The following is a 12044-nucleotide window of genomic DNA, read 5'->3' on the forward strand; positions in this document are numbered from 1 at the left end:
GAAAAATTAGAGAACTCAATTTTGAAAGTGCAAAACTGGTGTGATTGCAAACATCACAAAGGTTGGTTAACCAGTATACATGGCAGAAGTGGCAAAATTTTATTTTTGATTCCGGTCTTTAGAGATCTGAATTTAGATTTTGTTTCATGATTGCTTACAGTAATAAATTTCAGTTCCTAGAAAGGCTAGTTACATCCTATTATACATAAATATACCATCACAGTCTAAACTAGGCAAAAAGAAAAATCTTCAAGTCCTGTTTCTGGCTCATCTACTTCAAGAAATATTAAAAACAAAGCTATCTCTTCATTTGTATAGTCCCAACATATGGACACAATTATAATGAGACTTGACTTAAAGCAGCATAACAAAATTTTGACAAAAGAAAAAAAAGTCTTTTGTGCTGAAGAAACTGTACAGCTGCTGCTACAGCTACTGCTGAGAGATACATGGTCAAGAAGGAAACACCCCTGAGTTGCTTAGTAGAATAATTTTAATCTGCTGGGTGTGATTATGAACTACTGTGGGGTATTAAGAATACAACGGGACATCCTAGAGTTCTGCCCACTTTGGCCATTCCGTCCTTCCACCCCTCCATACAGTGGCCCTTTAAATACACCTTTTTGGACCCATAGGCTCCTATATACCACACCTAGCCTGAAAGCAACTGGTCTAAAATGAGCCAAATGTCATTACGTACACATTTTTCAACTGATGTTTGGAATGATGTACAAACCACAGTAATCAGTTATGTTATACCACCTATTCAGTCAAGGGGCCTCCATGCTCAGAGGCATAAAAGAAACGGGTATAAAGCCAGAATTTAGAAATTTGGTTTCTTTTTGATACAGGACCAAAGCTTATCTGAAAACTTTTTACAAACATGGCTAGACATACACCAAAAACCTGTGTGGCATGTACTTGATTCTATGAGTGTATTTTGTCTAAGTGTGTTAACTGCAGAAAGCCATTTCCAGTCCATTAAATACATTTATTTTGACACAAAAAGGATTGTTGTGATATTAACTGTCTCTCATAGCCTGAATGTAAGCTCCATACAATTCTTAGTTTCAGATTCCACTAAAGGATTATAGGTTACCTTGGTGCATTAATCGGAATCCACTTACATTTCTGACAATGGGACGAGGGTCAACTGGATGAAGGGTAATTTCTCTGCTTTTGCCAATGCTAGCACTGTTTGTGAATAAGTGCATCATAAGAGAAGCAGACTGTGATCCTGAGAACAGACTGGTGAAGAGTAATCAGGGGGTAGGGGACTAAGTCATCCTTTCAAATGCTGACTTTATAAACTTGACTAGATTGGTAAGAAGTTTTCTTTCCTCGAGCTTGTGGATCACTGCCCAGAACACAAAGGACTGTCTTGCTTGCAAAGTACTTTTTCACCACCCCTTCCATGGGGACCATTTTAATAAGTATTTTAAATTAACAAATGAAACATCCCACTACACTGTTGCACCTGAAAGAGGGAAGATGTAAGAAAAAAGCAGATGCAAATCTATCTGAAGAGGGAAGATGTGAGAAAAACATATTTATACTTATAATGAGCAATGTTTAAGAAACACAACAAGATCTCACAATGGTGACTATTCTGGCCACACTAACACACCATTCCTATTAATGATACAGGCCAGGTCCAAAGGCTGAAGAAGATTCCAACCAGGGATGTAATAAGGCCTAAGTACAGAATCTTTCTGACAGAGAGCCAAAACAATAATAATATCAAACATCATGGTCCTTGATTTAAACAAACAGTGCTTTCCTGAAATCTAATATCACTTCAATAATGTAACACATTTCTATTTCCCGTACTATTGGGAGAGACCCAGTGTGTTCTTGTATTTTTTCTGAGGTTTTCCTTATTATAGTAGCATTCTTGTGTTTGCCAGATATATGACCAATACCATTTTAGAAGTCATCTACCAAATAAAATCAACACCACACATTGAGATGCAATGATATCAACCACTCATGAGTACTCAAGAGTTGTCTACGTTAGTTGACTGTGTCCACATACCCTGGGACACAATGAATGCCTAATGTAATTTCTACCTTCATTTAAAAATATGAGACTCCTTAAATGGTATATTTTAATGTCTCAAATGGAGAGACAGAAAATATTAAACTGATATGGCAATATAGTTTATGGGATGGAAAAATCAAGAGTTATTTAGCAAGAATAATTTAGAATGATGACTTCTATAATTACAGAAAGATTAATGTATTATTTTTCTGTCTTAGCTTCAAATACCTGATAGAGGTGCCCAACTTATAACATCTACATGGTGGCAGTCTTGAGAACTTACTGCTTAGAGCCACTGCTAGCTTTTTTTCCCCCAAAGTCTTTTTCTTCTAGGACACACTCCTAGACCCTGTTGAGGCTGACAGCCCTGGGGATGCCACAAGTAACACCACCTACTCAGACCTGATTTGCCAAGAATACAGGCCATGTAAGTCCTGTCTGATTAGGGAATGATCTTTTCTTTTACCTTCTGACAACCTATTATTTTCATTTCAACAAAGCACAATCTATACTTTAAAAAAAAGGGCCTAATTTTGCAGATAATGATTTTTCTATCCCTGATCAACTACTACATTATCCACATCACACTCTAGAAGACTGTGGATAGAAAACATAGCATAGGTCAATATCATCATCAATAGGGAAGGGCACACCCTTTTAACATTCAGTTGAAAATCAGAAAACTGAGCTCAAATAACTCCTAATAAGTGGAAACTAAGCAATTTACCTGGGGCTGGAGTTGAGAGGGGGATGGAAAGGATGGGGGGTAGAAGAGTAGAGGGGGCTTGTTTCGGGATAAGAGACGGTCAGTGTCTTTGACTTGGAAGCACTGACTCAGGGAAAACTGGATATAGCCTCTGCTTTGCCTATCCAGTGTACTAATGCCTCTGTTAAAAGATGATTCCATAAGTGTTTGATTAAAATTTACCATAGAGCCAGTTTTCTTTCCTTTTGCTAGTAATGTGCCCTGTTGCTTTACTTTATTTACTCATAAGGGCTTTTTACACAAGAGGAAATATCAGAATGTATGGAACCTACATTTAGATTTCTGAGAAAGTATGAAGTATCAAATAACCAACTTAAATACTTGGTCTTGGTTATACCTTATAAAATCTCAACTTATGGAAAGGAGAGCACAAAATAAGCAACAATATCCTTTAAATATATGACGGGACACATCTAAAAACACCACCCCTCTTAATACTTAGGAGAGGGCAATAAGCACATGCAGCAGAACATTTCTTGCAATATTATCCTTCCTCAATCACTTGAAGTCACCCTCTAAGGCACTAGCTATGAAACTGCCTCTAAAACTATTAAACAGAAAGCTTCCAAATCCACAAAAGAAGAGAAATACTTGGAAAATGAAAGCCAAAGGAAGTGAAAGGCAAATAATCAATTCAAAGGCAGACATAGTTAGGTGAAAAGAAACATGATACTATACTTTGGTTTTGCATTTTTGTATTCTTCAGTGTCTGTGTCCTCGTCCTCTGAGTACCAATTATCTCCTCTTCCTCCAGCCAAGAGGCCCCTGGCCGCCAACAGTCCTGCAGCATTCCCATAGCCAGTGTATTTCAGCAGGCTATCCACTGCAAAAACAGAATCGGTTTTTAGACAGGAATCCTTGAGTCCTCACTATCATCACCAACTACTCACCAACGCAGGGAGGCTAAAGATATATGCCATGGTAGTAAATCTTAAAATTGAGGGGTTTTCAAAGTGTGGTAGTAGCAATCCTACATGCTCTGAGGACCAAAAACCTTTTTTCAGGTATCAGAAATGCAAATGAACCTGTTTTGAATACACTTTGTGGCAGGAGTGGGGCTTCTGTGACCGCCAGGCCATTGGTAAGGGTGGTGTTTTAAGTTTTTGATCACAAATTTGATTTCTTTATTCAGTTTCAGAAAAATGATGATTAGAAAGTTAATGAAAGCCAGATTGACATTTTACCAATATAGCACATAATGTAAATCTTTCTTATTCCTTTTATAGGAATTGGAGGGAAAGAGAATAAGAAATAAGAAAACCTAAGGATATTAGCAAATAGGATAGGCTAAGTTACTCCTTTTTCAAAGAAGTCAGCAACAATATGTAAGCACATTATACCCACTGAAAGGTAGGCCAGGAATTGCTGGACCTTAATAATGGCTCTATCACTTACTAGCAGGCTCTTTACTCCAGTTTTCAGATACAGACAATTGGAATAATATCTACCTCACTGGTTAATACATGCAAGGTGCTTAGGAAAGTATCTGGTACAAACTAAATGTGTTCTTTTCCCCTAGTAATATGTAAAATGATTATTTTATTTTTTAAAGATTTATTTATTTATTTATGGCTGCGTGGGTCTTAGTTGCGGCACGCAGGATCTTTTGTTGTGGCGCGAGGGCTTCTCTCTAGTTGTGGCATGTGGGTTTTCTCTTCTCTAGTTGTGGCGCACAGGCTCCACGGCCCGTCGGCTCTGTAGTTGTGGCACGTGGGTTCCAGAGTGCGTGGACTCTGCAGTTTTGCAGCACGCAGGCTCTAGTTGAGGCATGTGAGCTCAGTAGTTGTGACACACGGGCTTAGTTGCCCTGCAGCATGTGGGATCTTAGTTCCCTGACCAGGGATCGAACCTACGTCCCCTGCATTGTAAGGCAGATCTTTACCACTGGACCACCAGGGAAGTCCCTAAAATGATCATTTTAGACTTATCTTAACAACAAGAAAAAAAAAAGCCCAGTGAAGCACTTGGTGCAGGTCCTGTGTAAGTATTAACTTGTCATCAGTTCATCAATGTAAGGGGAACCCTGAATTTTAGGAATTTTTTTGATTTCTAAGTACCTTTAAGGAAAATACTAAGGAATATTTAGCAGCTTTATTTAGAAACTCTTTTCTTCAGGTACAGTTTCAAGGTGAACACTAGAATATTCAATCAAAACATAAAAAATGGCAAAATTTACTTAAGGCTTTCAATAAAAGGTCATTCTAAAGACAACTGTAGGAAACAAAACATAACACTACGTATTTTATCCACATATAAAGCGTTAGTAAAATCTACATCTGAAATACTACTGTAATTCATATAACTTACCTCAAAAAGGACAAAGACAAAATAAAGCTGGAGAAGATTCAGAAGAGGGCAATTAGAATGATTTTGGGGACCTGAAAGGGGCAGTGGATAAGGAACTAAGTGGTTAAGGAAAGGGGATATATATAATGAGTATGAAACCATGAAGGGCATGGATAGGATGTAGGATGAATAGTCCAGGATAGAGTTGTTCATTAAATTTTCAAACACTTGAACGAGAGGGTGCCTCCCTTGACACTGAAAATAGGAAATTTGGGGGCAAATAAAAGGAAGTCCTGCTTTCAAAGGACACAGCAAACAAGTGAAATTTGTGCAAAAGGAAATACAGATTAATAATATAAGTAGATTAAATAAAGTTTTACACTAGTCACTTTTAACTATTTTCTACATTAAAACCTACTGGTAACTGTGGTCTCTTTGGTAATAATTCTCAATGGGTGCTGGGTAGAATCATATTAGAATTTAATGAGGGATCATGGTGGTGTAATCTGAAAACCCTCTGAATAAATCTGATATGCTCCCTCTTGCCTCCACAAGATGGAGTGATTTACATAAATTAATGGATTCTTGATGGGTTATTAGGGGAAGTGAATATCCAGTGTATACAGATATTCTCAATATTCATGACCTTAACCACATGGTCAGATACAAAGTCACTTAGGCTGAAGGATCATATATCTGAACCCACATGACAATGATACTCTCACTAAGTTTTTGGATAAGGTTTATTTTTTTAACAAATATGATGTTTAGCAGTTCCAGAAAAGAAATATCCACTGAAAATGTGAAAGTCTAAACTGAGATGATATAAATAAACGGTTTAAATAAATATACTTAAAAAATAAAATAACAGTAAGAAAGACACAAAATGTAAATAACCACCTACAGTGGCCAAATATTAAAATAGCTTAATAATACAGTTTATGGAAGGCCAAAATAGGTTAAGAAGAAGTCAACAGAACACTAAATAACCTGCTTTCTTATGCAGAAAATCCTGCTGGAAGCTAGTCAATAGTAAAAATCTCTAGCACTTTTATGAAAATAGTGCTTACTGCTCATTCACTGGAACAAACATTCTGTGTCAACTCTGTGACAGCTTGGGTTACAAAGACTGTTTCAGACATACCTTGCTTTCAGAATAGTAGACAAGGCTATAGCCAATAGTTTAAAAATCAAATGAACATTTGCTAATGAGATAAAATACTTAAACATGGGGGTTGGGGAAGAGGAGATGAATGGACTACAAAATCCACACAGTGAGAGGCATTTTCTTTGTGAAGTTCTGATTTATATTATTTGGTGGAGTGTTTTTAGTTAGTTTTTAGCCTATTTTCATATACACTGTATAACATCCTGTTTGATATTGGGAAGGTAGTAAGAGGAAAATGGACTGAATTTGGATGTTAAGATGAGTTGCTAAGGCAAACAAAAGATCTTCTGAGTGGTCCTTAAAAAAATAGAAACACAAATGTATTTGTCACAGTACTCATCCATGCAATTAGATGAAACTGCTGCAGAAATGAAACAAGACAGCATTCAGTCAGAAAGTTGCAAGTATTTTATCAAGATGCTAGAAGGCACTATGAACAGAGGAAAGCAACCACAGCAGCACACTGCAAAGTCAGAACTGCACTGGGAGTAATGGCATTATTGCTTATGTAGACGTGGGTTTTATCACACTCTACTATGAAAACCAAAAAAAGGGGTTTTGCTCTTTTACTACGGAGAAAGAATGGCAGAGCCAGATTCTACCCAGAAACCATTCCCCCTTCTGTTACACAGAGAAGGATTTACAATCATTTTCCATTCAGTTAAATGCTGTGACTCTTTGAAATCCTATACTAGAAGCTTCCTCTAACTAGTCTTCCTACTTCTAGTCTCATACCCCTCCATTCCTGGTTCCACACAACTGCCTGTTATATCTTTGATATTCTTTTTTTTAATTTATTTTACTTTATTTGGCCACGCTGCACAGCATGTGGGATCTTAGTTCCCCAACCAGGGATTGAACCTGTGTCCCCTGCATTGGGAGCATGGAGTTTTAACCACTGGACCGCCAGAAAAGTCCTGCTCTCATACCTTTGTAAAGCAAAAAATATGATGTTACCACCTTCCTGGATAAAACCTCTAAAATCTCCCCCAAAGGCTAAAGTTCAAGTTCTAAAACAGGGCCTAAAGGAATCTTCATTTTGTCGCACCTGCCTTCTTTCCCAAATTCATCGCCTATTACTCCTGTGCCTTGTGGGTTCCTCACACTTTGATCTAGTCTCTTTTCTGTACATACCAACGCTGCTTCCCACTCCTCTGTTCTCTTAGGTGAAGACTTTCTCTGACCTTCTCCACACCAACCAATCACTCTTCCAGGTTGCTGCAGTACCTGGCACATTCCTCTCATATGATGCTTACCACAGTATCCTACAATTATTCCTTTGTATGGAGAAGCCCACAAGACAGTGTATTCACCATACTGAATTCACAGACAGCACAAATATTTGGCCTTTCATTAAACATTTATGGGGTACCTACTATCTGTAAGGTACTTTGTTGAAACACTGGGGATCCAAAGATGAAGACAAGATTTCTGACCTAAAGTAACTCAATGTCTAGAATAAAAGTTTGATAAACAAAAAGTTACAACACAGCAAATGTCAAAAGTATTAACAGAGATAAGTAACAATGGTACAAAGCAGAGAATGATGAACTCTACCTCAGATGATCTTCACACAGATGTTGCTTAAGGTGATCTTCAAGAATACATAAAGCTCACTATGCTAACAAAGATGGGAGAGGCATTCCATGCAAAAGGAACAACATCTGCAAAGCTAAGGAGATATGCCAAGGAACAGTGCAGTATAATCATGCAAGAGTAAAGAATTTAGTATGATTAAGCAGGAAGGGCAGGGTAGGGAGTGGATTTAGGATACACTATAGAGGTAGGCCATGGAGGTAAAATTTAGATTTTACCATGTAGGTGACAGGGAGTCACTGAAAGTTTTATAAGGGGGAACGACAATATTGTATATGTATTTTAGAACAGTCCTTTTCTTAGCCCTGTGTAAGACAGAATGAAGAAAACCTGACCAGAAACAGAGGGATAGGATTATTTTAGTAGTTTATTAAGAGAGACACAGATTTGGAAATCCCCCCAAAGCAGGCTGAAGCAGAAGCCAAGTGAGGGGAAGAGACGGTTCAGGAAGCAATGCAAAGTGAAGATGGGGCCAGAGAGAGCTTTACGGAATGCTGGCAAGTCGATGTGGACAAAGATACGAGTTAGCAACTCAGACTGAAAAGAATGAACAGAGGTAGGTCAAAGGAAATCTAAGAGTGTGTTGTAGCACAGAAAAAATGACAGTGGTCAATAGTGTCAACTGTTAAGAGAGATGTTATATGATAAAGACTAAAAAATACACATTCCTTTTGAAAATTAGTTAATTTGTGACCTTCCTGAAAGCATTTTCAGTGGCATCTGGGAAGTGGGGAATGGTGGAAAAGCCTTACTTGCAGCAAGTTGAAGCCTGAGTGGGTAGTGAAGATACTGAAAAGAAGAACAGATCAGTCTTTCGAGATGCTAACATGTGAAGGACAGTGACATGAAGATGTATATAGATTGAGGAAAACATAGGGAGAGTTAACAAACAAAAGAACACAGGGTAACAACTGATGAAGCAAGTCTTCTGAGAAGACAGGAAGGGAAAAGATCATCAGGAGAGGGAGACTGCTTAGCTCCAAGCTAAAGAGACGCCTATTCCTCTGAGACTGAAATAAATGAGACAAAAGTAAGTGTATAACGGTGTGGGGCTATGTGCTGAGAGTTCAAGCCTTATTTATCTCTGCAACTAAGCTCCTTCCCTACCACAATGCCTAGCACACACTGGGAGTTAATAAATGTGTTAAAAGGTGGGGGCTGGGGAGGAGGGGAATACCCCACAAAGGCAGGGGGTTGTTTTACAAATTATTTTCTTTTATTAAACTATGTAAGGCTTGTCTTTAGGACCCCTTATAAAGTACACAATTTGCAGGGCAGGTAATAAGAATTTAGTTTTGTCAGCACTCAACAAGACAAGTCAGTAGCACGAGCACAAGTTAACCTGTGGGTCGCTATCAGTTGGAGGTGTAGTTTAGCCTGGCACAGATGGCACTTGGATGGCTTTTTCTGCGCCAAGTCTTCCATAAAATTTTGGTCTTTGTATCTTGTCCCATTTCAATTTTCCTTTTTAATCTTGTCTCTGTGTTCCTAACCCAATTTGATTGCTGTTTGCTGCCTCTACTTAGTGGTCTGAACTTTGTGCCCTGGTCATGGTACCTTAACTTTCAAACTCAGCTTTGAACATCTTTAAGAGGAAAGTTCAGTCACTCTGATACATTATCTTAAATTTATTTCATTTTGATATAATCTGCCTCCAAACCCAACCCAAACTCTAAAATCTGATGACTTATGAGTTGAATATGGACTACAAAATTTTTTGGCGGGTGGCGGGCAGAAGGTTTTAAATTAAGAATTAGTTGACAGCATTTAAAAACTCTCCTGAAAAACCTGGGTGATTTGGTAACATGGGCCACATGCTCCTTCATGGTGACAATCAGCTGGAGCAAAATAGCAGCAAGGTCCCTTTTCCAGTCTCCCACATTCCCCTTGTTCCTCCACTCCCAACCCACGATCTCCCAACAATTAGCTAAGTGTCAGTTTTCATTTATCATCTTATGTTCCGTTCATGTGACTTACTTTATTACCAGCCTGGCACTTTGTAGGCATCTGAGTTTGTAATCCTTGATAAAGAAAGTAAATAATATGAGGGCAAAGACCTTGCTTATCTTGTATACCTTTGTATTCCCAGGGTCTAGCTCAAAAAGTATTTGTTGAATAAGCAAGCTTTTATTTCAGAAGAATACTTTTACTATTAAAATCAAACTAGAAGGAAAAGCAGCTGAATATATATAGAATTGTTAAAGATCAAATGAAAAAGATACAATTTTGCTAATATGGGTTTGGGGCTCAAAGTTAGGACTATGACACCTCAAATACTGGGTCCCAGGGGGGACAAAGCTAACCATTTCAAATTAAAAACAATTAACAGATTCATTTATCAATGTATATACTATATTTGTTATGACACCAACTCACTAGTAAGGTGACTGATTATATTTATATATATAATTTATGTATTTAGATATGTAAAATTATTTAGATATATATTTAGATATGTAATTTATGTATTTAGGTATGTAATATATATTTAGATATGTAATTATGGAAGAAATAAACTTCATTTTTCCCCTCTTAAAAACTTTACATGTACACAAGAAATGCATGCTCATTGTATAAAAATTATACAATACAGAGAACTAAAAAAAGTCACCAGTCATTCTACCACTTAGAGGTAACAATGGATAAGATTCTGATGTATTTATATTTTGATAAATACTTTTTGATGAATAGATACATGTGTGGTTTAGATTTACATGTATATATATGTGTGTGTGCATGTGTATATATGATCATACTTTAAATACAGCTAATTTCTGATCTCAGAAAAATCGATTTAATTCAGCCAGTATTTGCAGACTACTATATGCAAGGCACTATTCCAGTCAATTTCAAGATGTAATATCTTTTTTCATAGTCATGAAATAACTGAATTGTTTAAAAGAGCAGATGTTAAATAAACTAGTCTATGAGAACAGTTGAAGATAATTACAGTTGACCCTTGAACAACACAGGGGTTAGGGGTGATGGCCCTCCATGCAGCTGAATATCCTCCTATAACTTTACAGTTGGCCCTCCATATTTGCAGTTCTACATCCGTGGATTGAACTATGGATTGTGTAGTACTGTAGTACATATTTATCAAAAAAGAATCTGCATATAAGTGGACCTGGGCAGTTCTAACCCATGTTATTCAAGGGTTAATTGTATTATGAGAGGAAATATGGCAGAATGGAAAGACAGCTCAACTGCATGAGCTTGGATAAGACCCTTCCCTCATTTATGACACTGAAATAATAATAATGTTTACCTTAGAGAGTCCTTATGAGAATTAAATGAGATTATAGCATAGAATGTTTGGCACGTGAATACATTATAGTTGTGGTTATTATCATTGTAATGATATTGATCAAATTATGTTGCTATTAACAGTAACTGAAGTGGTTGTACCAGTTAGTCAGAAATGAAGTTTAAGAATTCAATGAATGTGGGCTTCCTGGTGGTGCAGTGGTTGAGAGTCCGCCTGCCGATGAAGGGGACATGGGTTCGTGCCCTGGTCTGGGAAGATCCCAGATGCCGCGGAGTAGCTAGGCCCGTGAGCCATGCCGCTGAGCCTGCGTGTCCGGAGCCTGTGCTCCACAACGGGAGAGGCCACAACAGTGAGAGGTCCGCGTACCGCAAAAAAAAAAAAAAAAAAGAATTCAATGAATGCAACTCAAAAACAAAAACCCCCAAATAATTCGATTAAAAATTAGGCAAAGGACCTGAATAGACACTTTTCCAAAGGCATACAGATGGCCAACAGGTACATGAAAAGGTGCTTGGCATCACTAATCTTCAGGGAAATGCAAGTCAAAACCACAATGAGAGATCACCTCACACCTATTAGGATGGCTTTTATCAAAAAACAAGAGATAACAAGTGCTGGCGAGGATGTGGCGAAGATGGAACCCTTGTGCACTGTTAGTGGGAAGGTAAATTGGTGCAGCTACTATGGAAAACACTATGGAGGTTACTAAAAAAATTAAATATAGAACTACAGTATAATCCAGCATCCCACTTCTGGGTATATATCCAAAGGAAATGAAGTCAGAATCCCTATGAGATATCTCAACTCTCATGTTCATTGCAGCATTATTCACAATAGCCAAGATATGGAAACAAGCTAAGTGCCTATCAACAGATGAATAGATAAAGGAGGTGTGTGTGTGTATATGCATGCATGTGTG

General features: G+C 37.7%; 1 protein-coding gene across 7 annotated transcripts in view; it reads right to left on the minus strand.

Annotated features, from left to right (window-relative positions):
• RIC8B (RIC8 guanine nucleotide exchange factor B) overlaps window positions 1-12044 on the minus strand; it is a 118925-nt gene that overhangs the window by 29720 nt on the left and 77161 nt on the right. For all 7 annotated transcript variants that reach the window (XR_009533814.1, XR_009533813.1, XR_009533812.1 and 4 more), the window contains exon 8: window positions 3486-3630. Coding sequence is in view for 2 of the 7 variants with exons in the window: in XM_060113248.1 (XP_059969231.1) it covers window positions 3486-3630 (145 nt within the window). In the remaining 5 variants the exon portion in view is untranslated. The remainder of the gene's footprint in view (window positions 1-3485; window positions 3631-12044) is intronic.

Source organism: Mesoplodon densirostris, chromosome 11 (genome assembly GCF_025265405.1).
Source record: "Mesoplodon densirostris isolate mMesDen1 chromosome 11, mMesDen1 primary haplotype, whole genome shotgun sequence".
Classification (NCBI taxonomy): domain Eukaryota; kingdom Metazoa; phylum Chordata; class Mammalia; order Artiodactyla; family Ziphiidae; genus Mesoplodon; species Mesoplodon densirostris.